Raw genomic sequence first — 19,884 nt, forward strand, 5'->3', positions numbered from 1 at the left:
TGTGACAGTAAAATCTGCCCAACACAAGAAGCTCTCAGCCCACATCTGTTGGCTCAGCTGTTGGACAGGACAAGTTAAAAAAAAAAGTCTGTTTTTGCACAATTACAAAAAATATTGGTCTTTTTTCTGCTTTTGAGAAACGCTGACAGCTGAACATGTATGTGTAAAAACCAAAACTGCTAAATTATGCAATACATAGCAAACTTTAATCATCTTTTCTACTAACTGGTGATTTTTTTTCTTTGGAGAAAATGTCAGTCAGTCACTGGCTGTACAATGATTAATGCTGATTTAGTAAAATTAGAAAAATTACAAAATGAGGGATAATGATTTTTTTCTTACTGTTTTGGTTAAAAATGGTTTCAGTGATGCTTTTCGGGGTCTTTGAGGTATTTGTTTCAAAATGATTCCTTTTTTTAATGTATTCATTTTCTTTGGGATTGGAAACTGACACCAATGTACTTGAGAATGTTTACCTTTTGTTATTATATATTAAATTCAGGTTGCATAAAAAAGTCAAAAGTCTTTCTTTTTTCACTCACATGGGACATAGTAAAAAACTGAACAATTAAGACATGTTTTAATCTTTTTTTTTATCAACTTTTAAGTCTAGGAGTTGTTTTTTTTCAATTATGAACATTTTGATAGAACATGAAAAACATCAATATTATAACTGACCAAACTAAATAAATATAATAAAATATAATATAGTCTTATTACTTCTACGCCTGTTTGTCATTACAGTGCTTAGTCACTATCTTTTGGTTGTGTACAGAAACACAATTGATGCTAATCTAAGTGTAAAATCTCTCTTACCACAGGTGAAGGCAGGAGCAGACTTTATTATAGTTAGCATTCCCTTTTAACGCTATTCTCAGCAGCTTGTTGATTTATTAACTTACAAAATGACTCTTGATTTACCTCGTTTTAAATTTTTACTGATGCAGACTCTGTTTTTTTCTAATGTTCTTAAGGAGTTCTAACTAGACCACATGGGATGTGCTATTAACACCATAGAGGCCCTAACAGTGGAACAAGACACGTCCTATGTTTTGTGTGATGGTGTGTCAGCTTTGTGTTGTGGACAAGACAGAGCAAGAGGGCTGTTAGTGTCACGCAGTCGAGGGCTGTCCTCTAGTGGACAAAATAAGGAAGAACACAGGATTGAAGTGTCAGACATGTGATGTGGGCCTGCGTTAACAGCTGAATAAAAGATGCTTTTTTGGGATCATTTATGTGGAATCCTATGAATATAAATAGCTATAAAAATAAAATTAAAAAACAGATGAAACATTGCTAGCAGTGTCACTGATCATAAGGGATCAACTTAAAAATAAAAATAGTTTTATGAAGGACATTAAGTAATTTACGTATTTATCTTAGTTTGAAACAAGAACAAAAAACAATGTTCATTTCTGTGATTTTCAAAGAAAAAGAAATTAAAATGTTCCTCTTTGGATCTATGTTTAGTAACTGTGCTTAAGTTGCATTAATCATTTGTGCCAATGTTTACGTTGTTCAACCGTCCCATATTGGAGACAGATATTGTTGATTTGATGTGTTAATCATGTCCATAGACTGTATATGAGAAGTCAATGTTTGTGTCATCCTGCCATGTATATGGTGAAAATATAAAGGTAAACTCAAAGAGAGACAAATATGTCCAAAGATAAATCCTGGATTCTTTAGACTTTACTCTAGAATCTTCTTTGGAATCTGATCAAATTGATGAGTACAGTTGTCTGTGAAGTCTAACATACAGGAGTACTAGTACCGTAGTTGCTTTTCATTGTCAATGTGGTGGAGTTGATGGAGAAAACTTGGAATATGAAATTTAAGAGATGCTGAAGTCTAATTTTAATATTTGGCCTGCAAATGTCTCACCAATGACATTCTTTTTGCAGTTGTTTGTCGTCTGTGTCATTGTTTAGATATCACTTACAGGAGTTACTCGATTGGCTTGTAACTGAACTGTGATTGTAATGGGAGACTTTCATGAAGACATCCCGAGGTTGGGCTGCACAATGTTGCAGTGGTCAGCTCTTTGGCCTCACAGTGAGAAGGCCCTGGTTCAAATCCTGGTTGGGATATTTCTGTGTGGAGTTTGATTTTCTAATGTAATGAAGGATTGTGTGCTAATTCGCTGACACTCTGCAAGTACAAAACGAATCTATGAATGTCTGTGTTTGTAATTGGTTAAAAAAAGACAAATGTCTTACTTTAAAAGTGTATTTACTTTTGGATTAAGAAAAAAATAAAATGTACATACAAACAAATTAATGATAATATTTTTTATCAAAATTATTTAGGAATTATCATTAGCATAACAATTATTTTTGATCTATTGAAAAAATGTTTTTATGGTCTTTTAATTATGACAATGCTGTACAAAAGAAACGGACATAGTTTCTGCAAAACAGCAGGAGTTTATCAGAAATTTGCCTGAGTTGTGGGCTGAACTGTTGATGCACAGTAAGCTTGCTCTCATTTCCCATCATTCTTTTATTTACACTCTTCCCCTAGCGTACAGCCCCTCACAACCCCAAATAACATTAGCGGTGCAGCACAAAAGGGTGAATAATATTGGAGCTTATAGATTCCAACTCGGACAAGGAAACTAGGTAGTCTAAAAGTGGATGCATCCAAATGGAGCAAAAAAAAATTGTAGCTTGCTGTTGTTCATTTTGTTCCACCTGCATCTTTTCGTCTGCTCCTGATTCACAACGACTTCAATAAAACAATACTCAGAAAGGCTATTATAATTTTACTTTTTATATAAATCATGAGAAAAAAGCCACAAGTTAAAAATTCCAAAAACACAATTTTCATTAGAGAATTTTGAGATTTCCCTCCAATCGATGTAAGGCACTCTCCTGACCGCTAGAGGTCGCTGCTGCCCAGGAGTCGCAGATAAAAGTGGCTCAATGACATGTCGCCTCGCTCACTATCGCCCCCTACCGTCACGCCACAGCGGTTCGGCGTCAAATCGGTTCCCTGTGTGTGGCATCACCGCGCGGGGAGGGGCTCCGCACTTCATTGGCTGCTACTGTAAAACAGCTTTTTTGCGGTGGACGTGCGTGGAGCTCTGGCCTTTTCACTAGTGCGAAAGCCCGGACTTTAGGATGGTTTCTAGAGGACTTTAGCTCCTCTTTGAACGAGCTTCATATTTTTATACCCCTTACGTCCCTCGCGCTCGTTGAACCGGGAGGAGATGCGGCCAGAAAGCGGCGGGCTCAGCGCTCGGACGCTGCAATAAGAGCAGAGGAGCATGTAACCGGGACAACACACCGGCTGCGGCGGAGGCACCACCACCACCTGACACCCCTACACCTCTCTCTGCATCATTCCTCGAGGCTCCCCCATGAGCTAGATAACCGTTCTGGATTACTTTGTATTCTGTCTTCAGGAAAATGAGCGAAGACGTGTCGGAGGTCTCGAAAGAGCTGCTGGGTAAGACACCAAATTTCAGCCATGTGTTCTCACAGAGACAATCACTGTCACTGAGACAAGTTTCAATCACATTCTCAGCATTTATCCTCCTATTTTCTCATTTTCAATCAGAATCAAAGCCACCGGGCTTTTATTTTGAAAGTGCGTGATTCCCTCACAGGAGGACAGGAGAGCTTCAGCTGCAGGGAGGCTGTTCAACATGGACCACCGCCGTTAGGTGCTGACTGACTGTTAATGTTTAGTGACTGCAGACTGTTGGACGGAGGGGCTGGAGAGTTAAGAACTTCAGGAAGCTTGGGTCAGCCACTTCTCTGCTCTGGAGCTGAGTCTGCAGGGTGGACAACCCTGAAGTCCTGCCTTGTTCTTTGTTTTGATAAACACCATCCCTCCCTGATTTGTTTCCTCAAAAAACAGCATTGACTTCTGAATTTTAAGATGCACAGTTGTGATCAGAATTTTGAATTAAAAAGGATCAGTTTGGGCCTCATCTGACCTTTGACATTTGCTCTTGCAACTCTGTCAAGTGGGTTTGGAATTGTTATTTCAATGAAAATAAGGTTTTTTTTATGTATTTAACATGTTCTTGTAACATTTTTCTCATGATAGAGGAGATATTTAAGAAAAAAATAAAATTAAAATAACATTTTTGGGTATTTGTTTAATCAGGAGCAGAAGAAAAAATGCAGGCGGGAATATCTTGTAGCAGTGATGTAGGCGCTACAGTGGGTAGGTCACAAGCTCCCTCCTCCGATGCTTCCATTTGTAAACCACTTACGTCTTAATTTTCCTCATTTTAGCTTTCATCTGGCTCAAAACTGAATGGCTGGGTCGCTCCTGTATTGCTCACCATTTTTTGTTGCACTGCTAATGTTAGGTTGGGGTTATGACAGGGCTGTAAGTTAGTGGGAAAGTGCATCAACAAAGGGATGATGGGATATTAGGGCAAGCTTACTCGAGGGCAACAGTCCCGCCCATAACTCAGAGGCAATTTCTAAAGAACTTCTGCCGCTCTGCAGAAACTATGTTGTGGAAAACAACACAAGTTTTCTGATAGAAATGACATAATCATGCACTTTAACAATAGATCAAAAGATTATTCAAGTGGAACTTGAAGACATTTCTTGACAGTTTTATTTGCATACAGTTTTTATTCATATTTCTTTATTTTAAAGTGCCTTTCATACTGTCACAATTTGGTTAGGCTCCAATTTTCTACAAATCTAACATAAAAAAATAGGAAAAAGGGTAAAATAATTCTGAACAGGTGTCCTATTGGATGGAGCACAAATGTGGTTACTGCATTTCCCCCCTCAGAGGACATTTTCCCTCAAAGTTTGTGCAGTCGTGCTGACCCACTTCTGCAGACGTTCTCCCCGTGCACCTCAGCGTGCCGTGATCTCATGTCATGAGGTGTTGTTTGGAGCAGCAGAGCCTGCTATTGTGTCTGAGCCGGCAGCAGAATGTATGCGTCATCACTCGTGGCATTCAGCACAAGTAAAGAGTTTGAGCGTGATGGAGCAGAAATGTGATTGGTACAGAGCATTTAGTGCTAGTAGGATATTTCTGTCTTATCTGCTGATATGGAGTACATGCTATGCCGAGCAAAGTCTTTGGAGAAAATGCAATAAAATTAGATCTTTCATCAACCAAGTGAAAGGTGGGTTAAATATGTAGCAAACACTAAAATAGTTCAGATAAAGCTTAGAAATGTGTGGTTTTAGGGAGAAAAGACTAATGGAATGAACTCATTTAGCCTCAAGTTTTCAGTTTTCAGCAGATTCTGGTTTCATGGTGCTTTAAAACAGAGAAAATGGAAAGACTGTTGAACCGCTTGAACAGTTTCACAGTGTGCCAGTCGCATTCCTTCATGCATTTGACCTGAAAGTGCATGTGTGCTTGTTATTCCTAGTGAACGAGTGTCTGTCTGTGAGCAAACCCATGCAGAGATGATGAGGTCAAAGAGTGGAAGAAGTTTTTTTCTTTAAAAAAAAAATAATTTTTGAACTTTAAGGTTCAAATTTGGTACATTCTGATTAGGCCTGCACAATATATCGCAAAGGTATTGTCATCGCAATATCAAACCTGTGTAATACATTTATCACAAAAGATGCCTCAAATTGGGATGAGTGGTTACCATAAATGTTTTACATATGTAAAAACATTCTTATGATAGCTTGATGTATTTAGCAAATTAAATAAAGACCTTTTATTTGGTATGGGCCAATATCTTTTTTTCCGGCCGATACCAGTAACCAATATTTTCCCTACAACTGTGACCAATAGTTGATATTTAAATGTATAGAACACAAGTGTCAAAGTCGGATTCAGCCCTCCGGGTAATTCTATCCGGCCCTCCAGATCATTTTATTGTTATTGTTATTAATGGCCCAATGTTGTCTTGCGCTTATTCATAACTTGTACGTTTTTGACAAATATATTTTTATGGAGAGTAAAATATTGAAAGCTATTTAAGGGTTAAGTTGATTTATTCTGGAATAATATTCCTGCCCTTTTATTATTCATAATCATGTTAAAACGTTACATTTTTAACGTTTGCTGCTAGCTTTTTAGACTATTTTGGCATTTTCTAAGATATTTTGAAGCTATTTTGGCATTCAGCTAATATAGTAGCTACATGCTAGCTGTTTTGGCTAACCCAAGTTTTTTTATTTTTTTTTTATTTTTTTTTAGTTTTTTAGGTTAATTTGGCTTTTAACTAACATTTTAGTTGGCTATCAGCTTCAGTGTTTTCAGCTATCAGCTTCAGCATGTTTAGCTTTCAGCTTCATGGTTTTCAGCTGGCTATCAACTTCAGCATTTTCAGGTATTAGCTTCAGTGATTTCAGCTATTAGCTTCAGCGTTTTTAAGCTTTTAGCTTCTGCGTTTTCAGCGATCAGCTTTAGCATTTTCAGCTATTAGCTTCAGCGTTTTTAGCTATCAATTTCAGCATCTTTAGCAATAAGCACTTGCATCTTCAGCGGCCAAATTTAGCTTATAGCATTCACACTAGCACTATCGCAGGTTATGCTATTTATCTTGTTCATAATTATGGTCAAAAGTTACAGTTTGAAAGTTTTAAAGAAATTGTTTTCAAGTGTTCGATAATGTTTATCCTCGCGACCTAAGGTGTATTTTGGATTTTGGTCCCCTTGTGAGATTGTGCTTGAAACCCTTGTCTAGAATAACACAAAGTTAAATATTTCCTGCAATAACCTTCACATTGTCAAGAACAGTACAAACATGCATCCCAAATAAAACCTATCAAAATATAAGTATAAACTTAACTTCATTATTCAGTGGCCGTTATTTGTAAACGAAAGCAATAGGCCTTCAAGTTCACTAAAAAATAATAATAATTAAATAAAGTACTGTGAAATAGAGTGTTTGTAAACACCAAAAAAAAAATTGTGAACAATGGGGCTTAGTGTAAACATGTTTTGCATAAAAATATGTTCCATTAGTTTGTCTTTAGGCGGTTTAAATGTAGACTTTGGGAAGAACATTTTACCTTTAACACTACAGTGGATGTTAACAAACGGACGCTAACTTTATCCTTGTCCAGCGTTTCAGATTAATAAAGTAAAATGACACAACCATTTTAAACTGGTATTTTCTAAATATAATAATAAACATGAATCCATTGTGTGTGTAACTTTATTACTGTGACCGTATGTGAAACATTTGAGTTTTAGTCGCTGCGTTTTAGACAGAGCAGCTTGATACATGAAATCCATATTTCGAGGAAGACTCCTGGTTTTGTCTGTAAACAGCAGACAAAACTTGAAGGCTCTTCTTCGAGTTCCTCTCTGGCTTGTAAATTTTGCAAATAATGGCCGATATACCAATATTGGCACCAATATATCAGCCTACTTTTCACATTTGACCAATTAGATGGACCTCTTTTATGCTAGATACTCGCCTTCTATGTAGACCTGGATCATTGGAAGTATAATTGAAGTTCTGATCAATCTTAAATAAAACTGATGCAGTGAAATGATGTATTAGTTGTTTTGCTACAAGCCATATCGTCATTGCAATATCGATCACTAGTATCACACATCGCAAGATTTTTTAGTAGATTTTTCTAGTAACTGGAGTTGAGTTGTAGTCTCCAGTCCATCCTCATAAAGAGGATCATCTGTTCTGGTTTTGGCTTGATTACATAGATGAGTGGGTTTAAAGCAGGAGAATTAGTAGCTTGAGCTCTAACAAGCCCATTTATTCCCCTTCCTCCACATTTTCTGCTGCGTTGGTACACTTATTGACAGCCTGTTTCTGTCAGTCTTAGTAAATGAAGAGAATAATGACACATTTTAGTGCTCTAGATGTCTATATGAAGGGACCAGAGCCTGCTGAGTTTTTTTTAAAGCTGGTGTCTACATTTTTAAAATATATTTTTTTAAAAAAGTAGTGATTCTTGTAGACAAACAAAATGTTAGTTCTGAGTTTCAGTGATATGAACCTGTAGAGATGGTGTTTAAAAAACACTTTTCTACTGATCAGTTTTGCTTTGATCTGATGCTGGTGTGTGGAGGCCTGCAGGCGGTCATTCCGAGGTACGCATGCAGAATCCCTGTGCGTGCCAGACACATTTACACAGATCGTTGTATGTCAGCTGCTTTTGTATGTATATATATGTGTGTGTGTGAGCTGCATAAAGAGGTGGCTGACCCCAATCAACTCTTTAAGCCAGCTCTCTGGTTGTTGACAGCCTTGATGTCTGAACTGAGGAGATCCCCATCATTTTGAGTTTGCTCAAACTTTTAAAGAATTATTTACTACTAGGTTATTTTTTGCCTTTTTTTTTTTTTTGACAAATACGAACCAAAAAGTTGCATTATGTCCATTGTGTAATGCTTATAGGGATTTATTTTATATTCATACAAGTTAACAGTCTAGATTAATCTGCAGATTCTATATTTTCGTGCATCTGAAAATTGCTATAAAATCATAATTTGGAATCTTTTAGCTAAATAAACACAAAGTAAAAGGACACTTATTTTCTCATTTTGTATTAAAACTTGAACTTTCAAAGGAATGTGTCATCTGCAGGTTATGAGAGGTCATATCCCTCCCTATGGCAAAAACTTCAAAGTGTGATGATGCAAAAACAATATATTCAGTTGTTGTCTGGTTTAGGTTTCCCTTCTTCCCACTTACAAGGGTAGAAATGCACTCCAGGCAGATTCTTCACCTGAAGTCTGACTGCTCGTCATTTTGTTTCTGTGCAGAGAGCGTGAGGGATTCTGTGGGGAGGAAGGTGAAGCTGTCCCTGAGGAAAAGAGTCAAGATGGAGGTCAAGGGAGATAAGACGGAGAACAGAGTGCTGGTAAGTCATCAGCAGCAGCTTTCACACCACTCAGACTAAAAATATGACAAAATCACTGCAGTTCTGTCACCACTGATTTACTATTTTCTTATATTTTAAAGCTGAGAGACAGAAAACATATTTTATAAAGAGAAATATCAGGGAAGTGTGTTTGCAGTAATTACAATTCTGCTATGACAAACATTTCTCATGAATTCTTACTGAAATAAAGTGTATTTTTTAGGTATTTTATCATCCTGTAAATTGAATGCTGTCTGTCTGCATGTGGAAACCTAGATTCCTTATTTATATTTTTTAGAAGAAATTGCCATTAACACAATTTGATTGAAATGTCAGTCCAAACTCAGAGCTCATTGCGGTTTTGACACACTATTGTTGTCTTCATGTCCCATGAATAAAATTAGCTTCTGAAGTTGGACGCTCCCATTACTGTTATTTAGACAGTTGCAGCTCTTGCTGCTTAAACAGCTGTTTTCTGGGAGTTTTCAGCTCTTTAGGGAATACCAGCTCCAACGGTCACTTTTACCAATAGAACTCCAAGTCCATTCCCCACCGAATAATTAATACTCAGTAGATTATTAATAATAGATTTGGGCCCTTTTTGAGGAGGTAAGGGGTAGTGGACTGCAGTGTGTGTGTGGTTCTTGTTTTGCCGTCCCATGCCCGTTAGCTTTTAATTTTGTGGAAGACAATTAGAGAAAAAGAGGCTCCAAATGCTCTAAGGGTGGATCTGTGCAGCTGAGATTTCTGCCCCAGGATTTAATCATCTCAAACTGTGAAGCAACTTATTAACAGTAGGTTGTGTTTAGCTCATTAAGGTCATGAATTAACTCTGCCTGTCGTCTGGGGACACAAAGAAAGAGTTGAGAGTCATTAGCTCCTTTTCCACATCCTCTATACTCACTAAGTGATCAGGGTAGATGCTAAGATGAGAAGCAGCAGGGCCTAAACAAGTTCAAATACATCCTCAGAAGTCTGTATTTTACTGTGTATATATATATATATATAATCATGATTTTACCTAAAAATTTTTGTTTTCTTTTTATTAATAAATTTACGAAAAGTACCAGTTTTATTTTTTCAATAAAATAAAAGCTATGAGAATGTCAGTAACTAGGTTCGTTGGTTTCACCGTATGGTTCTTTTGACCAAAACAATTTAAAGACCCACTCTTATGAAAATCATGTTTTGGGGTTTTTAACATGTTCTTGTAGAACTTTCCTCGTGATTCAATTCAGTTCAATTTTATTTATATAGCCCAATAATCACAAATCGATAAACTCATTGGGCTTCTTACCGGTGATCGTACAGAAGCAGAAAATCAGTCATAAAACATAAACAATAGCTGATTGCTAAACCAAACCGACTAAATTAAACTGGTTTTCCCTGCCCTTAGACCCTCCTTCTCAGTTAGGAAAGACTCCTAAAAAATGAAGAAACCTCAGCTGATGGAGGATATATAAAAGATTTAAGATTTAAACAGAGTTTTTAAGTATTTCTTTATTCAAATAGTGTTGCATCCGGAGAAGATGACAACCCGATGCTCGGGACTGTGATTCTGACACTGCCATGGACAGGCCAAAGTCTTCCTTCTCTGTTATAATTGTAAATCCTCCACTTGCAGACAAATGGATCCATTAACAGCTTTATTTTCCTTGTCTGAGCTGCCCTGTCGCCCATATTGTCTGGCTGGCCAGTGCTGATATTGGTCAATGGTTTTTTGTGTTATGCTAATGTTAGGTTGGGCTTGTGAGAGACTGTAATGAAAGGGTGTAAACAAAGGCATGCTGGGAAATTGGCGAGGCAAACTTCCATGCTAAAACTCACACCGACATCCCAAAAGGGAATTTCTAATAACCTCTTGCAGCTCTTCAACAAACATGTTTAAAAAATGACAGACTTTTTGCTAAAAACGTCATAATCATGATTAATAGATCACTGAGAAGGATTTTACCAAAGGAAAAAATCTAGTTGGAGTGGGACTTCACTGTCACAACAGTTTAACAGGATTGTCTTTTGCTTGCTTGTTTTACTGTGGAGGACATGTCCTGGTCTTTGCGGATCTTTTCAAGCAATAAATATCCAAATTTGTTGTTTTTGAAGTACTTCTCAAGGCAATCAGCTTCTACATATTTAGGATAATGCTTAAAACTAAAAATAATGTTGTTCTCATGTTGGCTTGTGTGGTCTCATATCATGTTGCCTCATGTTTTCTCATGTCATTTCTTGTTGCCTCATGTTCTCTCATGTGGCCTCATGTGGCTTCCTGTCGTTTCATGTTGCCTTATGTCACCTCATTCTTATCTCATCAGTAAAGGTCGTAGTTCTATGATGTTTAATAATCTTTAAGGACCATAAAATATTTAGTTTTGTTAACACATTCTTCTTGAACAACATGATCTGGACCAGGGGTCACCAACCTTTTTGAAACTGATGTCAACTTCATGGGTACTGAGTCATACGAAGGGCTACCATTTTTAAATAACAAATTTTGCTTAAATATAGTTAGTTAAACATTATCAATAATGAATAATGATACTCCTCTATGCAAAAACACTGATTTCTCACCATAATTATCAACAATGACAACAAGCTAGAAAACAAAATTCAATATTTAGCACTTTATTAATCTCAGTAATTATTACATTTTCAGATGATCTCTTACATCACTACATTTCATGGGAAAAATGTCCCATTTTCTCTATGTTGTACCATGTTTATCAATTGTGTACCGTATTTTCCGGACTATAAGTCGCGTTTTTTTTCATAGATTGAATGTCCCTGCGACTTATACTCCAGTGCGACTTATATACGAATTTTTAATGAGATGAGATATGGACCGTAAGTCTAGAGTGCCCTCTTATGGTGACCTATGCAATTACTTTATTTACTTTAGTTATTCAGACGTGACACAGAGGACGAAGAATTTAAGGGATTTAGTGATATGGAGTGAGATTGCGTGCAATTAATTACAGTAAAGAAACAAAGTTGATGAGTTCTCGAGGCTATAGTTAAATAAAACTGTTATGTTATATAAATGCTACACCTTTTTGTTTTTTTCATGATGCTAATATGTGAATATGTGTTGACACATATTCAGCCTGTTTTCTATTCACTTATGAATGTTATAACTTACCTTCCAGGATGATATAATATCGTTTTTTTCAACCAGTTTGTAAAATAAATTACTTGAAAAAAATGCGACTTATACTCCGGTGCGACTTATAGTCCGAAAAATACGGTAATTATAAAAAAAACAAAATTAATGATTTTTAAACTGGAGTAGGTCCGAGGTCACCTAAACCTATCTAAAGTTCATGCATCATGAACATATTTTTAAGACGTTTTAATTTTTAAATCTATGTACATGCACGTGTTATTAAAAAAAAAATATATAGCAACAGAATAAAATTAAATTTTAGACGCAGCTCACAAGTGAGTTGTGCTATTTTTAGAAGAGACTTGAGGGCACCTTGTGTGGTCCTTGGGGCTACCTGGTGTCCACAGGAAACACGTTGGTGACCCTTGGTCTGGACACACAAGGCACTTTGTTAGATGGAGTAAAACATGTCGGTAGAATTTCAGTGATTATGTTGAACCTCAATCTCATAGTTTGAGCACAGGGTAAGGCATCGGTTAGCAAGAAAACAACACAGTGTCCAAACAGACCCAGACTTGACGTCAGCTTCACATTCTTTGTTATCATCGTCACTGAGCAGCCCTCTGGAAGCAGAAAGTATCCCAACATATCTTGAACTCTTCTATCAGAAAGAAACTATTAGAGCACCGATTGAGGTAACCTGTGTAATCCATGAGCCTGATGGTGTTAAATAATGTAGTTATTTTTTTAGTCCTCAGGTTGAGAATAATTTGATGTGGCTGTGAGCACAATACCACCATGTGGGAGCTGGACACTGATGCTTGTGTGCAAACAAAAAGGCAAAACAAAGCAGAGACGTGGGCGTCAGTACTGGGAAAAGAGGAATTCCAGTCCAGCAGTTGAGGTTTTCAACCAGAGCCTGTGTCAGGGCTCTGCTTGACTGAACTGAACAAATAAACTCGATTGTTTGAACGGCCAATTATGAAGGAAGTGGCTCTCAGAGAAAACAAACCTATCATGTAAATGTAACTTTCTAGTGTTGTTTAATGCAGACACGATGAAAGCAGGAGATGTTTTCAGATTGCTCAGAGATTTTAGAATTTAACAGTTTTTCAGAAATTTGAAAACAGGAAGAAGGTCACAGATTTTGCTCATGAAGATCGTCTTTTCCAGGCTTTTCCTTAAGTGATGAAGGGGATTAAGCAGTTATACTGGACATTTCAGCTGCAGTTGAGCAACAATATGAAGTCATTTGTGTGTATTGAAGGAGTACAGAGACTACATTCCAAATACTTAAGACTACCGGTGACTTATCTTTATAAAAAATACATAGACTTTTCTATAATAGTTGCACACTTTTGACTTCCAGCCAAATGTAATCTAAAAACCCTCTTTCTTTCCCTACTTAGCCTCAGTCTTTTTAGTTTTATGATCAACTTGAAGCACACACCCATAATGAAATGGGAAGTATAGTATGTTCCCATAGTTTGTCAAATTCTTACAAGGCTTCCATCCTTTGCTCAGTCAGAGAGTGAAGCATTGCAGGGCTGGATGCGTCTCTTAAGCACACTAAAGCCTGATAGTTACAGTCATCTCCCTCCTTTGAAGATGGAGGCCATGAAGGATGTGGTTATAACCTTATTATAACCTTACTTTATCAAACACTCCCATAGGAATGGGAAAAGTGGAAAAGAGGGAGGGGGTTAAGTGGTTAATAAAGTGTGCCAAACAGAACTGAGGGCAAAAAAAATAAATAAAATAAAATGCTTAAGAATTCATGGTTTGAAGTCCGAAAACCATTCGATTTTCCCTTTGTCATTTTTGATTTAACCCATTCATGCCTGACTTTACTTCCAATTATTTAGAAAAAATATTCTTTTGTGTTTTTTAAGCTCAATTAAGTGAAGACCTCGATTTAATGGTACATTGCAAATTAACAACACAGGCATGTAGAGGTTAAAAATGAATAGTAACTACCAAGAACAAGACATGATAATATTTTTAAAAAATTTAGTTATTTCAAAAAAAAGTTCCTAGGTATTTTCATATTTTTATTCTTGTTTTCAATAATGAGTTCAAAAGATCGTTAAGTTTTCACTTCAGTTGATTTGAAAATCCCAAAGTCATAACCAAGATTGTTTCGTGACTCTACACAAGGATCGAGGAAACCTATAGATATACCGTAAGTTTCTTTAAGGCATGCATCTGTGTGCCTTTATTTCAAAGAGATGATTGCAAAGTCACTTGTGTACTTCGATAGTCACACATGTGATTTAATGTCAGATTCACAAACATTTATTTTGAAAGTCACACACAAAATACCTCAATAACTTGAATAAGTAGTACAATTTCCTCTCATGTGAGAAAAAGATCCTAAAAATGCAACATTTTTTGCTGCGTTTATGCAGATGTGCGCTGGGGGAAATGAAAGAGGTGTTTTAAGCGGAGTTCAAATAAATCATTCATGCAACTTAAGTGTAGGACCTTTATTTTGAATATTTGAGAACTTATTTGAGATAAAGTGATTAAAAAAAAAAAGAAAATGGTGAGAGCAGTGTTGGAGCTATGCAGCCGGACAGATGGAAGCTCAGATGAGGAAAATGAAGACGCTAATGCAAAGGAGGGATCAGAATTGTAGCAGAGAAGGGAAACTTTAACCCTAACAAGCCTGAGCTTTTTCATATGGGTTTTCACCTGCTCCTGATTCAATAAAGAAATATTAAGAAAGGCAGTTTTAATCATAAACGCTTATATGTGTCCTCCAACATGAGAAAAATCCCACAAGACCACGTTAAAAACACCAAAACATGATTGTCATTAGAATGGGTTTTTAGGTCTAAGATCCATATATTTTTTTAATAAAGAAAATTATATATGAAAAAAAAAAGTTACAATATGTCAAAGAGTGTGCCACGCTTGACGCTTTACTTTGTTTTTGAATCTGCTTTAGTTACGTTAACTACATAAATGGTTGAAAAGTTACAGTAGTCGAAAGAATGAACTTAATTGTGTAGTTATTAGGTATAATTGAGAACCAGTTATACTTAACCTGTGGTTTGTGAAAGTGGGTATTTATTGTGTTTACATGGTTATGAGAAGTAGCTCCTGTGGGACTTTTACAATCCTTTTATTGCTACAACAACAGTAGTGTGGAGTCGTTCACCTGTGTCCTCTATTTTATGTCCTTATCTGTATTGTTTGTCAGACTTTCTAAGAAACCAAAACAGATCGTGTGAACCACCTTTCTGCAAATTTCCGATGGGTATCAGAGGTGACATGAGCAGGTGATGTTTACAGGAAAGAGGAAATGGGTAACTTCTTCTCGTGATACATCACTTGGAACGAGGGAAGGCATGTTTTTTTTTTTTTTTTTTTTCCTCCAAGGCCCACAAACAGGTTTTCTTAGCCAGCATTAGACTGTTGTTGTTAAAAACATACTCCAATAGAATTTGGGTTTTCTGTGTTTTTAACATGTTCTTTTAGCATTTTTTTGACGATAGAGGACATTTTTAAAGAAAATTAAGATTTAAAGTTCATTTCATTTGTTTATTTAAATTATGGTGAATCAGGAACTGACAAAAAACGCACTTTAAAAAGGTCTATTTTGTGATGTCCCAAATTCTCTGAGTAAGCCTCAAGCTCCTTGTTTCCCTCCATTCCAGTGATCCATTCGCAGACAAATAGTTCAATGAATGTCTTCCTTTTCCTTAGGTGAGTTGGGCTTTGGCTCAAAATTGTACCACTGGATAGCTCCAATATTGGCCCCCTATTTTTGTAGCCCCGCTAATGTAAGCTTGGGGGTGTGAGGAGCTGTGAGCTAGCGAGAGAACGTGTAAACAAAGTTGACAGGATATCAACACAAGCTTATTCCATGCCCATGATCCCGCCCGCAACTCAGAAGTGTGTTTGTTATGAACTCTGGTCTGCATAAACTAGGTTTAAGAAAATGACAGGACTTTTTGCTTTTTCTAAAAAACAAACTGCATAATCATAACTAAAAGACCACTGGAAATTTTTTTAATAGAACAAAAAATGATTGGACTTGGACTTTAAGCTGGACCTACAAAAGAGTGTTTTTTTGTTGGTAGATGAGCTGTGAAGCAGGTTTTGAGAGGATATCACTGTTTAAGGAACACTGTTTTTAACATCTTTGGCAGATCATAATGTGTCAAATCTTATTTAAAAAATGTTTAGTACTATCATTTGTTACTTAACTACCTTTTGTCTGGAACAAACGCTCTAAATTGACAATGACCTGTCAACCGTTTATTATTGCATTTCTTATTAGTAGCTAATCATTTACTTATGCCGGAAGAAACGGTCAAAAACATAACCCAGGTAGTGTCTCCGGTTCCCCTTTTTCATGGAAAACTTTGAACTTAAGCTCTGTGCTGATGTAGAATCAGACTGTGTGTAGGCTGAGCTTTAGAGCTTCATTTTCCCCCATGACAGCAGGAGCAGAGGGTATAACCAGCAGTTTCATTTTCATGTGTTGTCTAGTGCTCCTAACATCAAACAGGACCTGCAGAGGTCAACGGTGTAGTTCTTCTTTCTTTTAATAATGTAGGCAAGAAGGTGCTTAGAAGACCATTTATTTTATGTAAGCACCTTAAACCTGCATCAGTTCATGTAAAATTAAGTCCCAGCTTGAAGTTTTTCAGTTAATATTAACAATCAAGCTCTGGTGTTCAGTCTCTTAAATTGTAGTCGCATGCACCCCTACTGCTTACCGGTGCAGGTGCTGTACGTTGTTGGGTTGTCTGGAACTGTGGAGGGTGGTAGAAAGAACCTGCAATATCTTAAGGGGAACACAGGTATGTCTTGCAGTTCTATTAAGGCTCCTGTAGCCTCCTCAAGGGATGAAGCATGGAAAGTACAATTGTTGTGCACAAACAAACTTTCTTCCAATAAAAACAGCAAATTGGGATCTTAATGAGAGATGGGGAGCTGGTCTTTTGACTTTATCAATGACTCAATGTTGGCCTGCAGCTTACTCACTGATAGAGTTCTGGAACACCATACGGTTAAGGTGTTTTAATTAAAAACTCTGCCGCTTCCATTTCCACCACTTGGTAGGCCAAAACATGACCTTTGGCGGGCCAAATGTGGCCCCCGGGCCCCACTTTGGGCACCCATGGTTTAAATCATTCTGAAGTCACCAGTGTTTGCTTTTTTTCTGAGATCCGTTATTAGCATAAGTACATTGACTGCATGGAACTGTAATGATTACAAATTAGGTTTTTATGATGATAAGACTTCACCTTGTTGGAGCCTTGTTCGAGTTCATTGTAAAACATGTAAGCGTTTTCTTCATTAATAGTCAATTTCCTTTCGAGATCCTCTGTGTTTTCTGTTGTTGTGGCCTGTTGACCATTAACATAATGAGGATGACATTTAGAGCCGGCCATGCAGAAGAGATGTGTCAAACAGGTCGTAGTCCTCCTGCTGAGTTTACGCTATGCAGTCAGCTGCTCTGTTTTTCTGTCTCGGTTGAGGGCTTCGGACAAGTTTCTTTAAATATTAATCAAAAATAGGAAAAAGGTTGCATAGAAATACAAGATGAGGATTTACATGCATTGTTTTCCAATAAAGTCTGGCAGAGGAGACTGCTCAAACTGGTGGAAAACTGAAAAAAAGGCTTTTGAGACATGAAGGTGATGCAAAACAACTTTAGGTACTGCATCTGGTCTGAATCAGTTAAAGGAAACTGACCGGTTTAAGGTTTTGCCATTTTTGTCCTGGCTCAAGATTGCTCACATATTGCTTAGTTTTTAGTGGCTTTTGGTCAATCCTATGCCTTTTACTAGTGTTCATGAGCCACAGTGGCAAAATGTTGCTTAATCAGGTCTTTTTATAAAAATAAATAAATAAATAAATCAAATGGGTTCTGATAATCTTCAACATAAAGCATTATTAAAAAGGCTGTTTTTTTTATTTATTTTTTTTAGAAAAAAGCTGTTGCTTTTTTAAAACGCGTAATTGTCTTAATTTCTTAACTTCATATGGGGTAAAAGTAGACCACAGGCAGATTAAAAACAACATACATATGTTTTTCATTCAGAGATTTGCTCCCTCTGTGGTAAAATCTTTGGTTAAATGTGTCCAGCACCTAAATTAGCCCACATTCTCAGGAAGTTGGCTACACTCTGGTTGGGATCTAAAATTAGGCCAAAGTCGAAGTAAAATTAGGGGTTTGCTAAGATGTGACAGAACCAAGCATGGTGTTACGTTGGGTTTTCACTTAAAGAACATTGCCGTAGTTAAAACCTAATTTAAACCCACAAGCATCTTCTTTAACTTACAGAATTTTCCAAAACAATGCTAGAGTTTTTATTTTAATGAATTACTTTCAAATCAGAAGTTAGACGTTGCCTAACTTGGACAATGTCACATAGTGATGTTTGGTTTTAATAGTTTTTGGCAGTTTAACATCTTTAAAGTACCACTCCAATCCTTTTTTGATCATTTTTAAAAGTGTTCCCTGCGGTTTTTAACTTATAATAATCCAGTTTTTACTCAGAATAAAAAAAAATCATTTTCTTGGACAGTTTCTGCAAAATAGCAGTAGTTCATTAGACATTCACCTATGAGTTGTGAACTGAATTAATGACACGGAGTAAGCCTTCCCTCATTTCCCATCATCCTATTTTTACACTCTCACCCGCTAGCTTACAGCCCCTCTCAACCCCAACCTAAAATGTCTAACAAAACACTCAGAAAAATAACTTAGTAAATCTATAGATGTTTATAAACGATTTATTTGTGCATTTTAATGTTCTGTCCAGAAACAAAAAAAAAAGAACCCATCTTTTCAAAAATGTGCATTTAACACAAAATTAGAACTTTTGGACCAGGCTGTTTGTTTAATGCATAGCTGACTGTGATTTTTCTGATTGTGTTTGAAAGGCTAATTCTGGTTTAATAAATTTGCCTTTGGTTAAAAATAATTATTGTAAGATACTAAAAACAGTTTTATTAACAAAATGATGTTATAAAGACCAGTTTTTGAATTTCTTGTGGTCCTTCTGTTGCTGGTCAACAACAAGTATATGTGTGATTTGAGTGGACTGATGTTGACTCATCAGTGTAAATGGAAAGTGTGTGCTATGCCAAAATCGGCCCAGATTGTAATCCCCACCCTCCTGGCCCACTGTGCTCTGCCTTTATGTGCATTTTCTCCTGTTCTCTGTCGAGTTCTTTCTCTTGCTGCTCTTCAGACGTTACTGTTAGACATAAATGTTTCTGTCTTGTTATGGTCTTTAATCTACGTGGAAACGTTGGTTGAGAATCTGACGGTTACACCCTCTCACACACACATACACTCACCTCCTCCCCATTGTGTCCAGCTGGCATGCTGATGAATGAATGAGCCTTTGTGATTCTACTGTGGCCTTAAAGTTCACAAGGACCCTCTGCAGGTTGGTTGTGCTCCAGCAGGAGAAACCTTTATGGAATTCTTGTGTTAGTTCAAGTACAAATAAAGCCTCTGAATCAGAGGATTTAAATCCAAATCTGATTATTCAGTTTAATGTTTTCTTGTAAATAATATTCATATCTATATGTTTGAGTAAGCATTTTGGATGGTTAAAGGAGGCTGTCGGCTCCATGGGGTTTTCATTGCCTCTGAATTCCTCCCATCCACATTTATTTCTAAATATTTTTTTTCCTCTCGATCATTGTCTGATTGCTGAAAGCAATCAGAGTATGTTGTTGTAATTCTTTATTATATTTTATTATTATTAGTTTGATTGCAGTATGCAATCAAACTATTGTTCTTCTGTTTTCTTATTTTTCTTCTTCTTCTTCTTCTTCTTCTTATTCTTCCGTACGTTTTTCGGCGATCCATATCTCCTGCATACTTTATGCGATTTCTGCCATTCAAGTATCAAAATGATCAGCTTATTGAGGAGATGGGTGGTCTCTTTAAAAATTAATACTGCATCTTATGGTTTTTATGCAAATTATGCAAATTTATGCAAATTTCTGCATAGAAATGAATGGAGA

The 19,884-nt window shown here is 36.7% G+C and overlaps 1 protein-coding gene across 1 annotated transcript in view; it reads left to right on the top strand.

The window, feature by feature from the left end:
• Positions 1 to 2,951: 2,951 nt before the first annotated feature.
• Positions 2,952 to 19,884, top strand: part of LOC112143316 (F-actin-uncapping protein LRRC16A) — a gene marked incomplete in the record, with an annotated part of 61,541 nt that continues 44,608 nt past the window's right edge. Inside the window, 2 exon segments of the mRNA XM_024267190.2 lie at positions 2,952 to 3,450; positions 8,683 to 8,780. Of these exon segments, the coding sequence (XP_024122958.1) occupies positions 3,411 to 3,450; positions 8,683 to 8,780 (138 nt within the window).

This window comes from Oryzias melastigma, linkage group LG16, assembly GCF_002922805.2.
Source record: "Oryzias melastigma strain HK-1 linkage group LG16, ASM292280v2, whole genome shotgun sequence".
Classification (NCBI taxonomy): Eukaryota; Metazoa; Chordata; class Actinopteri; order Beloniformes; family Adrianichthyidae; genus Oryzias; species Oryzias melastigma.